This window comes from Castor canadensis, chromosome 5 (assembly GCF_047511655.1).
Source record: "Castor canadensis chromosome 5, mCasCan1.hap1v2, whole genome shotgun sequence".
Lineage (NCBI taxonomy): Eukaryota > Metazoa > Chordata > Mammalia > Rodentia > Castoridae > Castor > Castor canadensis.
In genome coordinates, this window is record NC_133390.1 from 84,525,207 (window position 1) to 84,545,544 (window position 20,338).

Below are 20,338 nucleotides of genomic sequence, written 5' to 3' on the forward strand. Positions count from 1 at the left end.
TTCCTCTTCTGCCTCAGTTGGCATGACAAGAATGGATTTGGGAGGAGATTAAAGATGATAAAACATTGGAGCTTTTCTGAAATCTTCTGAGATAAAATTGGGATCACATACTGCAGATTCAATATAGGTAATGACATCTCCAGCAAGACAGATTGATCTTTGTCTTCTCAAAGTTTGCTTGAAACCCAAAGAAGTTAACAGAGATGGTGTCGTTAACAGAGAGAAGCCTCCCTGATGACCAACTTACTACTCCAATTTTCACCTGCCAGGGGTTAAGGAGAGCAGTATGAGATTTTATGTATTTTAAGCTTCCCTGACTCTTCTCTGAAATTAGTTCTCAAAGAGAACATGGTGATTAAAAAGGAGACCATTGAATGATGCCTTTGGCAAGTGTTTCACATACTTTACCTGTGTATAGGGAATGGCAAAACCAATGGATTGTGTTAAGAATGTGAACAGAAGGAATGAACACTATAATGTTTATTTGCAAGTAAAGCACGGAGATTATGCAGTGAACTAGCCACTTCCATATATACATTGTTGAGAAATAGTGATACATAAAAGCTGCTTTAAGTTTATAATCAAGCATTGATTTGAATCTTCTATAGAGAAGAGGCAGAACTCACTGTGAGTCCCTTATCTTTAAATAATGAGGTAGGCTGTAGTAGTCTTTGGTTCAAATGTTCTGGGCTCCGTCCTATCCTAGGCCCATAACTTTGGGCTGAGTCCAAATATCTCTCTTCTAAAATAGGAATAATGATACTGTTCCATCTATTGCACAAAGTTTTTGCCAGAATCAAAGAAGATGTGATAGTATTGTAAACTATGAAAGCACTATACAAAATGTTTTTACTTATTTATTTATTTTTTATTATTCATATGTGCATACAATGCTTGGGTCATTTCTCCCCCCTGCCCCCACCCTCTCCCTTACCACCCACTCCGCCCCCTCCCTCTCCCCTCCGCCCCCTCCCTCTCCCCTCCACCCCCTCCCTCTCCCCTCCACCCCCTTGATACCCGGCAGAAACTATTTTGCCCTTATCTCTAATTTTGTTGAAGAGCGAGTATAAGCAATAATAGGAAGGAACAAGGGGTTTTGCTAGTTGAGATAAGGATAGCTATACAGGGAGTTGACTCGCATTGATTTCCTGTGCATGTGTGTTACCTTCTAGGTTAATTCTTCTTCATCTAACCTTTTCTCTAGTTCCTGGTCCCCTTTTCCTATTGGCCTCAGTTGCTTTTAAGGTATTGCTTTAGTTTCTCTGTGTTGAGGGTAACAAATGCTAACTAATTTTTTAGGTGTCTTACTTATCCTCATATCTCCCTTGCGTGCTCTCGCTTTTATCTTGTGATTAAAGTCCAATCCCATTGTTGTGTTTGCCCTTGGTCTAATGTCCACATATGAGGGAGAACATACGATTTTTGGTCTTTTGGGACAGGCTAACCTCACTCAGAATGATGTTCTCCAATTCCATCCATTTACCAGCGAATGATAACATTTCGTTCTTCTTCATGGCTGCATAAAATTCCATTGTGTATAGATACCACATTTTCTCGATCCATTCGTCAGTGGTGGGGCATCTTGGCTGTTTCCATAACTTGGCTATTGTGAATAGTGCTGCAATAAACATGGGTGTGCAGGTGCCTCTGGAGTAACCTGTGTCACAGTCTTTTGGGTATATACCCAAGAGTGGTATTGCTGGATCAAATGGTAGATCAATGTTCAGCTTTTTAAGTAGCCTCCAAATTTTTTTCCAGAGTGTTTGTACTAGTTTACATACCCACCAGCAGTGTAAGAGGGTTCCTTTTTCCCCATATCCTCGCCAACACCTGTCAGTGGTGGTGTTGCTAATGATGGCTATTCTAACAGGGGTAAGGTGGAATCTTAGTGTGTTTTTAATTTGCATTTCCTTTATTGCTAGAGATGGTGAGCATTTTTTCATGTGTTTTTTGGCCATTTGAATTTCTTCTTTTGAGAAAGTTCACTTGCCCATTTCTTTATTGGTTCATTAATTTTGGGAGAATTTAGTTTTTTAAGTTCCCTATAGGAACAGGTACTAGAGAAAAGGTTAGATCAAAAAGAATTAACCTAGAAGGTAACACCCACGCACAGGAAATCAATGTGAGTCAATGCCCTGTATAGCTATCCTTATCTCAACCAGCAAAACCCCTTGTTCCTTCCTATTATTGCTTATACTCTCTCTACAACAAAATTAGAGATAAGGGCAAAATAGTTTCTGCTGGGTATTGAGGGGGGGGAGCGGGAGGGGGTGGAGTGGGTGGTAAGGGGGGGGTGGGGGCAGGGGGGAGAAATGAACCAAGCCTTGTATGCACATATGAATAATAAAAGAAAAATGAAAAAAAAAAAGTTCCCTATATATTGTGGTTATCAGTCCTTTGTCTGATGTGTAGCTGGCAAATATTTTCTCCCATTCTGTGGGTGGTCTCTTTAGTTTAGAGACCATTTCTTCTGTTGAGCAGAAGCTTTTTAGTTTTATGAGGTCCCATTTATCTATGCTCTCTCTTAGTTGCTGTGCTGCTGGGGTTCCATTGAGAAAGTTGTTACTTATACCTACTAATTCCAGAGTATTTCCTACTCTTTCCTGTATCAACTTTAGAGTTTGTGGTCTGATATTAAGATCCTTGATCCATTTTGAGTTAATATTGGTATAGGGTGATATACATGGATCTAGTTTCAGTTTTTGCACATTATTAACCAGTTTTCCCAGCAGTTTATGCAAAATGTTTTAAAAAAGAGATTAGTTCTTCTGTGCTTCTCTAAACTAAATCATGACAAAAATAATAAAAACAATGTTTACAAATAGAAGCCAGATGGAAATATACCATTTTATCAATTCCTTTCTTTCCTTCAGGTGATTTGGAGAATTGAACAAACACTTTTCTTAAAGTGGTTATTGGTTACCAAGGAATCATTTTGAAAACAAAGATTACTAGAAACAGCTCTGCTGCTTAAATAACTATTTTTCTTATAGCCATTGTGAACCTTGTAACTGTTTATTTCCTCTTTTGCTTAGACTCTCAGAAGCTCAAAGCCAGATCTGTAGTCCACATCAAACAACTGTACAGACTCGGATGCATACATTTTGTGAACAAATTTTCAGAAATTTTAGCTCTAATGTTATTTTCTCTTTGCCTTTGTCTCTTACTTGCCCAATTTTATATTGCTGTATTGTATGCATTTCCGAAACTCAGTTTAAAAAAATTCTTTGAACACAGTAGGGAAACAACAAACTGAGCTTTCAAGTGGGGAAGTTTGGCATTAACTATCCGAACTGATGGAAAGTAAATACTTCAGATAATAATATATTTTGTTGTAAAGCTATAAAATTTATAATCAGCAAAAAGGGGAAGCTAATGCCAGGTATCTAATGGCACATAAGTAAGTAGCTCCACGATAATTCAAAAGGTACGCAAATACCTACTGTGCTGACTTAAACTGAACTGAGTCTGACAACTTCAGCTATGGTTGATGAAAATTCCCTATTTTAAAACAACAAAACAAAATACGTGAAAAATTAGTCCCAGAACTCACTTAGGTGATTTGAGATCACGATGAATAATTTTATGGAGGTGTAAATAATTCATTCCGCTTGCAATTCCTGTGGACCAGTCTACTAGCAATCGAGGTGTGATCTTTCTGCCAGCTCGCAAGACCTCATAAAGTTGTCCGTGGGCACAGTACTCCATGATGATACAGTAACACGGGGCCTGGGTACAAACACCCCTTCCAAGAAAACAGAAACATGTACATAAATACATGCGAAATGCATATGATTTTCAAAATGCACATAATGATAACATTTCCTGATTCTTAAGTCAGCATTAAAATCCCTATAATCTATAGGCCTTTCTATTACATACATAGACAGTTTTTGTTTTGTACTCTTCAGTCCAGATTATCTGTGTGCTGTACTGTGTTTGTTGGTTTTATGAGGACCATTCCATCCAGGGACAAGGAATACCCTTTTCTGAGGTTTGTATAGTCTGGATTCTATGTTGTTTTAGATTGCTAAGAATAATTTAAGAGGAAATATAATGGAGGGGGTGAACTTGTTCCAAGTACACTGTACACATGTGTGGAATTATCACAATGAAATCTCCTTGTATCATTAATGTACACTAATTCAAAAATAAAAATTTAAAGAGTAATTTAAAATATATTCCTTTTAAACTTAAATAGGTTTTATATGTAGCATACAGAGAACAAAATATTGTTATTTTAATTATTTTTTGTTGAATTTTATGTAACTTAAATTTAAAACAACTAAACTGAGAACCATAAAAGAAAAGTCAATTTTCTATCTTGAAACTATGTTTTATTCTATTCAGAATAAAAATGGTACATTTTATACATGTATGCATCATATATTTCCATGAATTCCTACAACTTTGTGAAGCCTTCCCTTATTATTCCAGTCCCAAGAGATTATTCTCTTCTTTAAGTTCCTAAGACAAGGCTGGTGGAGTGGCTCAAGTGGTAGAGCATCTGCCTAGCAAGCATCAGGCTCTGAGTTCAAACCCTAGTGCCACCAAAAATAATAAAGGAACATAAGTTCATAAGACACATGGCAGCCATGGTTTTGGGCACCTTTTCTCTGCCCAAATAGATTTCAGATTCCTTGAAGGAAAAGGGCTTCCAGTTCTTTTTTTCTCTTCCACAAGAAGAGGACTTGTCAAGCAAGTCCTTGACAAATGTTTCTTAACTTTATCCCTACTTTTATAGCTAGAAAATGCCTCACCATACCATGTACAGAGGGCTGGAGTAGGAGACAGGATACCAACATGAAAGAGCATCTCATATTTTTCAAGCATGTGTATGTGTTTGCCTTGTTTAATCTGCCCCTAAACCACTGTGTGATGATTAATTCTGATTGTTAATTTGGTTGGATTAAGAAATGCTTAGAAAGAGTGGAGGTGTGGCTCAAGTGGTAGAGCACCTACCTAGCAGTATGGTGGGGCCTAGTTAGAGGAAGAAGGTCATTGGGGGTGTGTCCTTGGAGGTATATCTCACCCTGGCTCCTTCTTTTATTTCCTCCTTCTGCTTCCTGGCCATCATGATGTGAACTGCTTTGCTTTCCCACAGTGATGTACTAACACGTTTGCACCATGACCAAACTATAATCCTCCCTTAAGCTGTTTCTGTCAGGTATTCATAGCAATGAGAACAATGACTACTAAACATTATAAGACAGATATTACCTCTTCTACTTTTACAGGTAAGGATCAGAGTGAAAGTGACTTGTCTTAATCAGAACTGGTTCAGAACTCAGATTCAAACTCAGTCTAACTTCAAACCAAAGGCCCTTTCCTCTCGCTATCCTATACTGCCTCCCTTTTATCTTTTAAACTTCTGGATATGCAAGCATATTTTGGATTCATATTACCTATATACCATTAATTCATAAAAGTGGGAATAACCACATTAACTCTACTTCACACAGTTTGTTCTCAAGATGAGAAGAAAAATTATCTTATGTAAATTTCCATGTTCCATGTCTTAAGGGTATATACACTTTCCTTTGAAACTTTCTAGAGAGGTTAACAGAGTACTGTCTGCAAGACATCCAATTGAAGTCTTTAGCAGCTACCAATTCATGTTCTATCTTTTAGGCTGTGTAAGTGATGAAAGAATTTAGAGGCCATGGCTCGAGGCACCCGTCATGCGAAGATCTTCTAACAAACAGTAGGTTATGCAGAAGTTTAATTTGTCTCCACTTTCCTTCCTTGATGTGCCTGTCAAATGCCACAAAGCTATTTTGATTACTAGCTTATCATTTTCGATTACTAGCTTATCATTTTCGATGCTACCTAGAATTCCTACCTTGATTTTTAATGAAAAAATAATTTGAAGTTTCTGTTATTTGATTTTTGGTAAACTTCAGTGGAGCACAAGTATACAGTATCTATAAATAGATACTTTACTTATTATTGCAGAGAAACTATGAAGAGGGTAGGAATAATGCAATGCACTTAGACATATTAAGGCAAATATTTGTTTGAAGGTGCTCACTATTTTAATTTGTTACACAAACATAGACAGAAAGGGTCTAGCAGTGATGTATTATAACCTTTTCATCTCTCTTGACTGACGAATGAGAAGCAATCATTCCATCAGCTTTCTACTATGACAAGGCTTCTGAGTAGCTATAAATAACAGCTTTATAATCACTTCTAATTGCTACCTTTTCTTCCCTTGGCATTGAATATCATTAGGAACAGTCAGGTTGGGTTTTCTTAAAAGATTACTAAAAAAAATATATATATATATATATTGGTGTAAGGAATGAGCCAACCCTGCCTCAGTAGTGGGACAGTTGGGGTACTGGCAAAGTACAAGAGGTTAAAGATAGTTTACTTTGATTGTCTCTTAGTTTTGAGTTTTGTTTGCTTGTGATGCTTTACTTTTTTTGGAGAAGAAACAGTTTCCTTAGGAAGGTTCTTGCCCATGGGTTTGACTCCAAGAACCTCAGGGTCGGGGTGACCTGCAGAGTGGTCCTCAGCCACTTAACTTCTGCAAAAAAACATATGGACCCTCTGCGTGGGAAGGGTGTTTGCCCTCTTAGGTGAACTTCTTTCTCCATTTTATACAGTCTCCTCCTATATTAAATCAATTTACCCCCCCAAAAAAATAGAAGAAAAAAGACAAGACTATAGTATTCTTATCTTGCACTCCCTTTCTGTACATGGTTCTTACTAACTTTAAAAGAAGCTGTAAACACAGAAATCAGTATTCAGAGAGATGCACTAAAATCCAATCATGTCCTCACATCTTCCAGACGTCCTGAATGTGATTCATTGGCCAAGCAACACATGGTACAGAAGGCTGCTAACGTAACACTGCACAATGCCCCAAGAACGTGGTGTAATGGGCCAGGGACACAGACTCACTATTGTTTTCCATGTAGGGGTACAGACCATTCAAGTATCTTCAGCTTAAAGAACTGGGCACTAGCACAGCCATACTTGTCCAACAGTGCTGAAAGCTGCATATACAGGTAGAAGGTAAGATGGGGAAAAGATGGAAGAAAAAGGAAGAAGCAAAAGAAAAGAAGGAAGAAAGCTTCACGCTCCTCCATGCTCTTAGGATGCATTTCTACTTTCCATTACCCAGGGCATTCTCCTGATAGCTCTCTTAACTGGAACACACAGCTAGATCATTTCAGGAGGTTAGAAAGTGCTAAGCTATAGAATGTTCTTTGTCTCAACCCAATATCCTAGTGATCTGAGTTTAAAAGTTCTTGGCCCATTCTTCCATTTAGGAGGGCATAGCATGCTGAAAATGTGATCCTTTCAGTGAAATCAAATGAAATAAAGAAGGTGGCCTCCATTAATCTGTCTGTTTAAAGTAATACTCCTGTTAACTTTTGAAACTTATCATCTTTGAAAAAATTATAGTCTCTATTGCATTTATCATTTTAGTCCCTTATTCACCTAGCCCTACTAGGGCAACCATTGATAGAATTACAGCAGCAGTTATAGGTCTCTTCCATGTCCTCTGCATGAATGTGCAAAGGACAAAGAAACAAATCCACTTCCTTCAGTTTCTTAGTATGCCAGTTTATGCTTCTTTTCATGTCTTTCCCTTTCTATAAGGGGTATTGTAAGTGAATTAAATTTTAACATCAGTACTCATTTAAAACATTTCTATAAAACCTACACCCCCAGATTTCTATTCCCTACTTTAAGAATATGTTTCCAATTAAGACTTATCACATGACATTTTTAGCTTCACAATGATAGTTTAACAGAGGAAGGATCCCCCTCTTGGGACTGATAGGAAAGCTCCTAGTTTAGAGAAGCAACGTACAATACTGTATAACTATATTCATATTGGTTATGCTTTTCTAGGAATGAAAAATACACATCAAATATGCCAGAAGCTCTGTTTTCCAAATTTTCAAACTACGAGGGCTACAATTCCTATTTTTCATCTTCCCTCCTCTAAAGTCAAATGAACTTACTCAAGTAAGTTCTTATTAAGCACTTATTCAAGCCTATAGGAACATATAAAGCTTAAAAGGGAGAGAACTCGAGGGAAAGGTTCAGGCTGAAGAGCTTTCATACATTTAGAGTTCAGTACTTCCAAGTTTGGTGATGTTCACAAATTTACCTTTGCCCCTCCTGTTAGGAATTCCCAGTCAATATTAAGAAAATAATGGTCTAGATTAGAAAGATATGTCTACATATTCTCAAAAACAACCACTTTGTGAAATGAATATAGCATATAACTTAATATCACACTTTCTTCACAGAGAGCTATGTTTGGCATCACTAGAAAAGGAATGTAGCAAAACTTGAGGCTATCAGTTGTATCCATCATAAGTTAATATTTAAAAAGTTAATACATAAGGACTAATTATTCTGATTACTTCACGTTAGATTTTTTTTTTTTTGTCAGTACTGGGGTTGAACCCAAGGCCTTGAGATTGCTAGGCAGTCTCCACCACTTAAGCCATGCTCCCAGCCCTTTTGTTATTTTTGAGATAGGGTCTCGCTTTATTCCCTGGCTGCCTGAACCATGATTTTCCTCTTTATGCCTCCAGAGTAGCTGAGATGACAGTCATGCACCACTGCACCCACCTTTTTATTGATTGAAATGGGGATGGTCTCATGAACATTTTGTCAGGGCTGGCCTTGATCTGTGATCCTCCCTATCTCTGCCTCCTGAGTAGCTAGGATTATAGGCTTGAGCTATTTTTCCTGACCTAACTTTCTTTTTTTTTTCTAACTGAATTTTGAGATGTCCAGAATGTCACAAAGTGACCGCTATCATCCCACTAATAAATGAGGTTGATCAGAAGATATGATTGCCCAGCAGGGATCTAGTTCCTCCTTCTCTGCCCCATGCAGTGCATGCTTTGGCAAAATGATCTCCTAGATCAAAAAATGCTTAAGGACATGACTCAGATTTAATAGTGCTTTAAGACCCATCCAAAGCACCTAGCACAGTGCTAAGTCTATTAAGTGTTTTGTGTTGGTGTGGTGATATTTGTTTGCTTGTTTTTAAGGCAAGGTCTCACTATGTAGCTCAGACTAGCCTTGAACTTACAATCTTCCTGAGTGCTGAGATTATAGATATGCCTTATCGTGCCCAGCTAACAAGTGTTTTTGAAATGTCTCTCAAGATAGGAACATATGTGTATAGATTGGGGGAAAGAAAATACCTATTTAAAAAAAAAAAGTCTTGACCTACTTGAATGCGATGATGTTAGGGTGCTTCAGCTTCCTCAGATGCTTGATGTCCGTCTCATTCTGTTCTCTCACTTTCTTGATGGCTACCTCCTCTGCTCGGAATTTGCCCAGGAAGACAGCTCCCTGGGCTCCGCTACCCAGCCACTGCAGCTCTGAGATTTCCTCAAATGGCACCTCCCAAGTATCTAGGCACACAAGTGAGAAATTAGTTTGAAGAGATCTTGGAATTTGCCCAGGGACCATTCTATAGGCCATTTTAAACATACCAACTTCATCATCACCTGGAATGACCCTTATCCTCTGACTCCCACCAAAACATACAACCGTTTGTTGGGCTTTGGTTCTAGAGATCAGATTTTGATGTATATTAATTTGAGGCAGGTTTTTTTTTAGTGGTACTTGGGTAGGAACTGAGTTGCTTGGTGGGCAACTGAATGCTTCCAGCTCTTGTACTGGTTTTTAACTGCTGAAATCAAGCAGGTTAGAGCTCTCCAATGTAGTCTCCTCCAAACAAAACATATACAAACACTCCTGCAATCTCGCCTCCTCACCTTAAGCTTGCATGTTTGGTCAACTTTCCTAATGTCTCTATACCACTACCCTATCCCATCACCCATTATACATGCTGTTTTATTCGTGTTTGGATTTTGAGTACAGATGCTTAATGAATCCTTGCTGAATAAATTTGCAACACTATATACCTAGTTGTGTATAATACTTATGTTAACATTTACCTTTTATCGAGTACTTGCAGGGCTGGTGGAGTGGCTCAAGAGGTAGAGTGCCTGTCTAGCAAGCATGAGGCCCTGAGTTCAAACCCCAGTACCAACAAAAAAAGAGTTATATAATATTGAGTACTTGCTATATACCAGAAACTAGCATATTACTCTACATATATATTTAATCCTTGCAACAACCCTACAAATCTGGCCTTACTATTATATTTATTTAAAGATGAGAAAACAAAGGCATACGGTAGTTAAGTAAATTTGTCCAAGTCCATATGGCTAGTCACGGCAGAACTGGGCTAAGGGAATCCCAGAACTGGCCAATTCCATGGGCAGTGTTTACTCTGCCCTCCCACATTGCCTTTTATGAAGTAGCTGTAAAGGGCCATCAGTGACTAGTCACAGTATGTCATCTACGAAGTTGCAGTATTGTCAAGTTTCTCTTTTTCTTTTTGCTTAATTTTTTGTTACCAAAAACTTAATAGAGGTCAATTTTAAGTGGTGGTATTACTGGTAATGCATGTTATGTTTCTTTATCAAATTTTTTTTTTTACCATCAGCCTATACCACTTTTAAAATAAATAACATGCTATTTAAAATAAAACACCTCAAAAATTTGGTCAATATGCATATCTAATCTCTTCCTTGCCCCCCTCTTACCAGGGCATTATCACAGGCAAGAAATGGACATGAAAGAGAGAGGAGCCCCACAGAGAGGAGAAAAATGATGACAATGGTAAAGGTTATGAGAGATTCTCACCCGATCACTGAAAGGTCACTCGCTCATTCGTTGCAGAACACAAAACAAAGTTGTACTAAGTTAGCTTTGAAGATATTCTGGTCTTGAAAGCAAATCAACTTACTGTCTACTATATTAATGAAGCAAGAGCAGAAAGAGTTCATTAGTATCTAAAAGTGACCTGCACGTCCCTCTTCTCTAAGTTTCTCTACCTTAAAAGAAATCTCTGTGTTCTCAAGAAAATGTGGTTTCTCATTACAATGGTGAAAACTTGACCTTCAAAACGTAACTACATAAGCAGGAAAATAACTGTACTGAAGATGGTTTGTAGCATGGACATTCACCCCATTCTTTGGATATAAGCAACATCGAAAGTTTCTGCTCTCTGGTGAAGTAGCTCAAGTGATAGAGCACCTGCCTGGTAAGCCCAGCAAGTGCAAGGCTCTGAGTTCAAGCACCAGTTTAGCAAAACCAAAAAACAAAAAGCAAAAAAGAACCAGTCTCTGTTCTATTGAAAATGAACAGATGTGATATAAAAGCAACTCTTTCCAAAATACAAATAGCTCACAAACATAAAATCACCAAAGGAACAAATAACACCAAGTGAGATGTGGGAAGAAACAGGCAGATAGAGGTAGGACTGTTTTAAATATCTTCAGGGCTTCTGTGACAAATATTCAGTGACTTGTGAAATCGCTTTCATCCCATAGGCTTATTTGAGCAGCACACACAGTACACAGAGATTGATGACATATTGTAAGAGAATTTGCCTTATTAGGGGTCCAGTGATGAATAAATAGTGTCATTTGGCCAGTCTGGAGACTGCATAAAGTACTACTGCTGGATTCCAGGGCAAAAACAAGACTGGGTGATATGCCAATAATCAACTTTATGGAAATCCATCATAATACAGCTACTAAAGTTAGCCCAACATAAGGGTCTTTTTAAAAAAGACATGCATTTGTCTAATTTACTCAATTTTTATCTATGATTACATATCAGAAACATTAGACAAATTGGGAAAACATAGTATTTGAAATCTCATTTCATATCCATTTGTCTTCTTCTCTTCTAATTTTTGTTCATGTTTACAGCTATGTAAATGTTTTATGTGATATGTATCTTTCTACTTTTTTCACAGATTTTGTATTCTCCATCTAGTTATAGTTTCCATTATAATTCTTTTTTTCTTCCGTAGTACTGGGATTTGCTTAGGGCTTTGTGCTTGCTAGGCAACTGCTCTACCACTTGAGCCACACCTCCAGACCTTTTTGCTTTAGTTATTTTTCAGATGGGATCCATATTGACATTTAGTGATTCCAAAATAACTTGTCAAATAATTCCTTCTTTTCATATTGGTTTATGATGCTTACATTTTAATTATTATATTTTTAGAAATAATACCTATTAAGTATTTTTATAAAAATAGAAGTAAGTAGATTATTAAAATGTAAATGAATGACGCATTTGGCACTCACAAACAAAATTTTTCTCTACCAATGGTAGCTCAGGCCTGTGCTACTCAGGTTTGTTCAGTCAACACATGGTACCTTACTTGGGCTTCACTATCAACATGCAGGAATGAATACAGAAATCTTAAACTGGCAGGGGTCATCATGGGAAGGGGACTAGGGAAGAGTGAAGAGGACCAGAAGAGATGAACTAATTGGGGCTGAAATACATATATGCATGGAAACAACACAAGGAATCTTCCTGTGTGGCTATCTTTATCTCACACTAGCAAAAACATCATGCTTCTCTTTTTATCTTTTATGTTTTTTCTTCTACAAAATCAGAGAACAGGAAGGTAGAACAGGTTTGGGGGAGGGGTGGCACAGCTGGAAGGGGAGGGGTGGCGGGGAAAGGGGTAGGAGGATGAATACAGTGCAAATAGTGTATACACATGTACGTAAATGCAAAAATGATACTGTTGTAAGTATTCCAGGAATTGGGGGAGCGGGGGATGAAGGAGAGCAGTGGAAGGTACGAATTCAAGTATGATATATTCGATACATTGTAAGAACCTTTGTAAATGCCACAATGTACCCCACCCAGCACAACAAAAATAAAAGAAAATAAAAGAGAGATAAGGATATCATTAATTTAAAAACTCTAGTGAAATTTTCTCATAAGCACCAAATGTAGGGACACATCTGTTACATGTATTATCCTTTGGTTGATTGTGATGTGGGATTAAAGATTAGTTTCCTGATCCCAGGGCTGACAAGGAAAACATGACAATCAGTTTCTGGATGGTAAATCTCTTCTCAGGCCGGCAGCAGCACCAGCCTCAGTAGGATATCCTGCAATCTGCTGCAGGGTCAGGCACCTGCTGTACCCAAGTCTGTGTCTTAATTATTCTTGAAATAAGCCCTTCTGAAAGTCACACAATCAATTGAAAGACAAATTAAATGCAAATTTGTAGAACAATAAAAAAATTAAAAGGTTCCTTTTAGCAGACATACAGGATATGTTTGTTGGCACTCTACGAGTCTGAACCTCAATGATGTATTTGGATTCTGAGAACTCCAAATTATCACCAAAATAAGTATGAGACTGGACAAGTGAAGACCCCAAAAACCAAATGCAGTTTATTATATAAGGGGATAGGTTTTGTGTCTAAGAAGAGAACAAAGAACAGGTATAGCTCAGTGGTAGAGTGCTTGCTTCACATGTATGAGACCCTGAGTTCAATCCCCAGCACTGCACAATAAATATGTAAATATATAAATAAGTAAAATACAGTTATTAAGAGTGGAATGTGGGATGACAAGTAATTTTTATTTCCCTTTTTGTGCTCATCTTTGCTCTTAATTTTTAAAATAAACTATTTAACATAGGAAAACCAGAATGCATAGGGAAAAGAATTAATGCAACTAATGTCATCAGGCTTTTATGGAGAAGCTGTCAATAGTCTTGACTAAAAGAGATGAACAGACTTTTAAGGGAGGGTCACAGAATCTGAAATTCAGTCATAAAATAAATAAAACAATCTCATTTTGGTCCACATTTTTTCTTTCCAGGATTTCTTGATGAGAGAACTCAAACATTGAGTCATTTAAAGATCAGGCTACAAAGATACATATCAAAAGCTGTAAAAACAACAGATCTTTAATACAACTATTCTTCTTCTAGGAATTTATCCCAAGGACTAATCAAACATATGCACAAAATAAAGTAATAAATGTTATTGCAATGTGGCTCAAAATCACTAAAAATACAGTCAAATTAAGTATTGAGCAACAGGAGATTGCTTAAGTAAATATTGGCACATTTAGATAATTTAATATTATGTATCCATTAAAAATGATCCTGAAGAATTATATTTAAGCTGGGTACAGTGGTGCAGGCCTAAAATCACAGCACTCAGGAGGCTGAGGCAGGAGGATCATGAGTTTGAGACCTGCCCGGGCTATATACTAGTGTGTGTGTGTGTGTGTGTGTATGTGTGTATGTGTGTATGTAAACACACAATGAAGCCCCTTTGTACAATTAATTTATGCTAATAAAATTTTTTAAAGCTGTGGAATCTAGAAATTACATGCTTCTCAAAACTGGTTAGTTTCTTCTTTTTTTTTTTTAAGTATGAGCTTTCTATGCCTCTATAGTAAGATAAGAACTGCTTTTTACTATAATCTAGGCAGTCCTGTAATCTGTAGGGCCTTTAATATGTGGCTTCTGTCTGGCTTTTAATTAGTCCAATGACCATCAAATCTCCCTCTCTCTCTCCTTTTTTTTTGGGATAGAATCTCACTATGTTGCTTAAGTTGGTCTCAAACTACTAGACTTAAGTAACCCTCCTGCCTCAGCTTCCAAGTAGCTGGGACTACAGGTGCATACCACGGTGCCTGGCTTTGGACATTAGACTTTTTGACTACATAGATTATCAGTAAAAAAGTTTTAAATGCACACCCATTATGTAATTTACTTATATATCTGTACAACTACATTAAAATATCAAATATATTCAAAGAATTTCTGAAAACAAATTTTAAATGAAGGGTTGGAGGCAGAAGTAGAATGCCTACCTAACAAGCACAAAGCTCTGAGTTCAAACCCTAGTATCACCAAAAAAAAAAAGAAAATTTAAATGATGAAATTGAACAGGAGCTCTAATATTTTCCTCTTATAATCCCATGTACTCTACTTTGAGCACCATTAAGAGTAGATGACCACAAAAGATAGGCTCTAACCAAAAATATCCACCAAATGTCAATCTGTTCCATCCAGAAGGTCTATTGGAAACAAATAGGGCATTCATCTGACCTAGTTCTTTAATTTATCCACATGTCAAAAGTTATCCAGTTGTTGTCATTGGTGGTGGTAGTGATGGCGATGTGTTTATGCAAGAAATATTTCCAAGTCCAAACTGTAGCTTACCTTGCTGCTGGAGTTTGTAGTCAGTAGAATATGCTTTCCCAATGATATTCCATACAGGTCGTAAGCATCCAAAGAGTCCTTCCAGAAACCCCCCGCTGCCGCTGCCTGACCTACTGAACTGGATCTTGATGTCTTCAGTTCCGCTTGTGTTCTCTCCATCCACAGTGTTGCTGTTCCCCTGAGGTACAGCCATCTCTGACTCATCTTGTTCCCTTAGCTGAAGAACACTGTTCTCAAACTGGTCCCTGGAATCCTCGCTTACACTGGTCAACACTGTGGTGGTGATGGGGCTGTTCATGCTGTCGACTGGTTCTGCTTGTACAACCCCTTTTTCCTGCTGGTCCTCGAGGAGCTTCGGTGAAGGGTGAGTCCCCATGGCTCTAAGTTCATCTTGTAGTCCACTGGAGGTTTGGTTTTCACTCAAGGGTAAATGTGGAGCAGAGGAGCAGCTCAAGTGCTCCTGAGGATTGGCCATCGTGCCATGAGTGTGACCGAGGTCCTGAGATGCTATTCAGAGGATTAGGAGAACAGAGGTCTGCAGCAAGAGAGGGCTCAAAAACCTGGAGAAACAAGAGGAGGGCATGAGACCACTATTTCTTTCATAACTACATTGCTACACCTCTGTTTATATAATAAAAACACTGAGCTCACGTCTGTTATCCAAGCTAAATGAGAGGTGGAGATCAGGAGGATCATGGTTCGAGGCTAGCCCAAGGCTAGTTAGTGAGACCCTATCTCAGCAAATAGCCAGAGCATTATGCCATGTGCCAGTGAAGCCAGCTATGCAGGAGGACATGGGTAGGAGGGCTGCAGTCTAGGCTTGCCCAGGCAATAATGCAAGACCTTGTCTAAAAAAAACAAAGACAAAAACCCTAAAAGTAAAAGGGCTAGAGGCATGGCTCACATGGCAGAGCACTTGCCTAGCAAGCATGAACAGAGCTCAAATCCCAGTACCCCCCCAACCCCCCACATTGAAACAATGGTAGGGTTTAAAAGGAGATTTTTCTTTCCACATGAGGGGATACTGTGCACCAATGAAAAATTATGCTGAAAAGAGTATTTACTGGGTTGGAGGCATGGTTCAAGTGGTAGAGCATTTGCATAGCAAGTGTGAAGCCCTGAGTTCAAACCTCAGTACCAACAAAAAAAGAAAGGAAACATATTTACTGACATGGGAGAAAATGTTCATGACATATTAGTACAAAAGAGGTTTAGAAATATATATATATATATATATATACACACACACATACACACATACATATCTAAAACATTAGCTTGAAATTTTTATTTAAAAGGACAAGCACACATACCCAAAAAAAGACTGGACGTATACATCCAACCAAAGAATTAACAATAGTTAATTTTAGATGGTTAGATATGAGAATGGTTTAGAGTGTTATGATTTTCAAGGTATTCCAAGCATTCTGTATTAATATCTATTATCTTTTTCAATCAAGAAAATGATTTCCCTTTCTACAAGGGAAATCAAGTCATTCTGATATACATATATTTGTGTTATTATAAGTTACAATTTATCCTTTCTCTTTGCTTTAGTGTTTAATCCACTGGAACATTGCTTTACTTTCTAAAGCTATTGTAGTCATTAAGCTATTGTAGATAAATGTTTTGTGGCTGGGACAAGATAAATTCCCGAGATATAAACTTTTTATTGTCCTGAGCTAAATCTGGGTGACACAGCTCTTTAAGCCTGTTCTTTGCTTCTGATCTGCCCATTAGCAAAATTTTCTTGAGGCCATGCAACCTTTGAAAATATGGATTTGTTCTAGATTACCTAGATCATGTGAAATGAACCTTAAATTTGTTCAAAGTAAGGTAAGACTCTCAAGTTGAAAAAAAATGAGAAATAGACACATGGGATTATGTTAAACTAAAAGGCTTTTGCACAGCAAAGGAAACAACCTAACACAGTGAAGAGACAACCTACAGAATGGGAGGAAATGTTTGCAAACTTTGCATCCGATAAGGGGTTAATATTCAGAGCATATAAAGAATCCAACTCAACAGCATGAAACAAATAATATGATTAAACATGGGCAATAGATCTGACTAGACATTTATCAAAAGAAGACATACAAATATAAGTATGTGAAAAAATTCTAATCACCAAACATCATGGAAGTACAAATCAAAACCACAATGAGGAATCAACTCACCTCAATGCAGATGACTATTACCAAAAAGATATAAAGTGCTGGCAACAATGTGGAGAAAAGGGAACCCTTACAAGTGCATAAGGAATTACAAGTGTGTAAGTGTGTTGGTGGTAGTGTAAATTAGTACAGCCATTATGAAAAACAGTCCCACTCTTGGGTAGCATTTACTCCTTACTGTAGCATTATTCACAAGAAAGGTAAACAACATAAATGCCTATCAATGGATAAGTGAATAAAGAAAATGTGGTACATATATGAAATGGAATATTATTTGGTCATAAGAAGGATGAGATCCCATTATTTTTGACAACATGAATGAAAATGTGCTAAGTAAGATAAGTGAGGTACAGAAAAAACAAGTACGATATGATCTCACTCATATACAGAATCTCAAATAGCTGATACAGAAGTTGAGAGTAGAATGCTGGTTATCAGAGGTGGGGAGGGTATAGGGGATAGAGACGGAGAAAGGTAGTTAACAGGTTACTAAGTTTCAGTCAGGTAGGAGAAATAAAGTCTGGTGTTCTATCATACCACAGGGTGACTATAGATCATGACAGTGTCATGTTTTTTAGAAGATATTAGAAGAAACAATTTAGAATGTTTCAACCCTAAAGAAATTATAAATGTTTGAGGAAATAGATAAGTTTGCCCTGATTTGAACAGTATAAATGTACATATGTATTAAAATATAATACGATATCCCATAAATATGTGTAATTTTAAGTTTAAATTAAAATGTATTTTAAGATTTCATGGGAGGCCCTGGGTTTGATAAGTATGTTTTTATTAGAAATTTATTTTCTTTGCAAATCCCCTTATAATAGTCCTGTTACTTCACTCCATCTAAGCATGTAGAATGTGCTACAGACTGACATTACTTTGCAGAAGTCAAAAGTCAGACTCACAAAGACTGATAGTATAGTTCTTATTGTGACTCAAGTAAGTGCTCTGAGAACACAAAAGAGGGAGTTTCAGGGATAAGTATTCGAAGGTGGTACATTTTGATCAATTTGAAGGGTTTATCAGGTGAGTAAGAAAGGCCTGAGTGGAAGAGGGAGAAGGCATCACTGGTACAGGGGAAGCATAAGTGAGGGAAGACATGAAAGACTGTGGGACAGATGAGAAATCAAAGTGGCTGGAATGTAGATTTTATGTATGTGCACAGGACACAATTCAAGTGGACAGACAGGGCTAGATTATAAGGAGCTTTGGATTTTAGCTTGAATGTGAAGAGGGTCTGTACTATCCTATATTGGGCAAAAACAGATCCTGTATTTTCTCAACCTCATTACTGGGACCTTTTTTTTCCTTCATTTCCATATGCTATGAAAAGCTTGTGTCCATGAACCAATGAAAATACTCTAACCTCTGAACTCTTATCCATTCATTCGAACACTTACTGAGTGTCTTTTACATGCTGTTTCATATTAGGCATTAATGAATGGTACATAGGTTCTTACCCTTTAGGGGCTTAAAATCTAGAGGGAAAGACAGGTAAATAACAACTACATAGTGAAATACAGTACAAAGGTATGTACAAAATGCTATGAGAGCTCAGAAAAATAACAGCAAATCTGTCTAGGGATGTCATGTAACAAACTGAGTTGAATACTGAAGGGTGAATTGGGGTCACTAGGAAAGAAAAGACTCGGCATTCCAGGTAGGTTTGGGGGAACAGCAGGAAACAACTCTAGAAAAGGTAGGTAAAGGTCAGATTATAGTGGATTTAAATGATTAGTTAAACCTTTTAGATTTTATCCATAAGTTAACAGAGAATCATCAAGGAATTTTAAGCAAGGGAGTGATTTGGTCAGATTTATACATAAGAATCATATTCATAAAGAAGTTGAACTGAAAGAGAAAGAGTAGCAGTCTAGTTAGCAGGGAGAGTTCAAGAAAGACATAATGATGAACTGAATTAAGGTAACAGCAATGAAGAGGGTGGGATGGATGTAAGAAGTGGAATTGGTAAGCTCCAGTAACTACTTAGAGTGTGGATGGATGAGGAAAAGAGAAAGAGGAAGACTTTTGAAAAAACTTACTTGGGATAATGGGCAGATGGACAATGTCAGTAACTGAGGTATCCAGAAGTAAAGAAGGGTTTAACAGGAGGTAATTAGCTCAGTTGCGAATATAGAGAATTTCAGGAAACAAGAATGATCAGGTCCACCGTAGGTCCTGACCTAAGTTAGGCTTTTATTATGCTCTCTAGTTTTAAGAAGACACTTTGTAGGGAAGGATTCAAAAAGAAGTAAAAGCGGGAGCTCATTTAGCTCAAGGGCAGAAGTTTCAAAATAATAGACGCTAAATTCTTAATATACTTAATAAGACAAAGTGCTTTATAACTTAGAGTACTATTTACATAATCAGCAGTGTACTGATAAATCAGCTCTCTAAATAACAGCCACCATCTGATTTATAGTGTTTGCTGATTTCTCTGGTCTAAACACTCCCAGCATAGCAAATTTCAAGATAATAACAATTTAACAAGCTGCTTGCAAAGTTACAAATATTTGACAACTGGCTGCCATAAGTTGGTATATAAGCCAGCTCTAGCACATAATGCTTATAATTAGTGTCATTCCCACTTTATAAGAAAAGTAAGACAATTTTCTAAGGTCATGTATTAAGTGGTAAAGCAAGAATTAAAATCTAGCTCCAGATTCAGATCTCCAGTTTCTCTTGCCTTTTTCACAGCACAATGGAATCTCTTATGAAAACCCCTCAGTTTCTTTCTTTTTTTTTTGATTTTTTTAATTTATTCATATGTGCATACATTGTTTGGGCCATTTCTCCCCCACCTGTCCCCCACCCCCTTCCCGGCCCCTTCCCTCTCCTCCTCACCCCTCTCTCTCCCCAGCAGAACCTGTTCTGCCCTCTTCTGCAATTTCTTCTCCAATTTTGTTGAAGAGAAGACATAAGCAATAATAAGAAAGACAAAGCATTTTTGCTAGTTTGACATAAGGATGGCTATACAGAGAGATTCCTAGCGTTGCAAAAGTATATTACAAGTATATTACAACTTGAATTGATTCATCTCTACCAGGCCTCTTCGCTACTTCCCAGTCACCTTCCTATAGTGGCTTCTGTCAGTTTAA

At 37.5% G+C, this 20,338-nt stretch overlaps 1 protein-coding gene across 4 annotated transcripts in view; it reads right to left on the minus strand.

Annotated features, from left to right (window-relative positions):
• The window catches only part of Map3k13 (mitogen-activated protein kinase kinase kinase 13), a 160,417-nt gene that overhangs the window by 33,588 nt on the left and 106,491 nt on the right, over window positions 1–20,338 (minus strand). For all 4 annotated transcript variants that reach the window (XM_074073606.1, XM_074073605.1, XM_074073604.1 and 1 more), the window contains 3 exons: window positions 15,061–15,620; window positions 9,215–9,398; window positions 3,554–3,745 (listed from right to left, as the gene is read on the minus strand). In XM_074073606.1, the coding sequence (XP_073929707.1) occupies window positions 3,554–3,745; window positions 9,215–9,398; window positions 15,061–15,535 (851 nt within the window). In that variant the 5' untranslated portion in view covers window positions 15,536–15,620. The remainder of the gene's footprint in view (window positions 1–3,553; window positions 3,746–9,214; window positions 9,399–15,060; window positions 15,621–20,338) is intronic.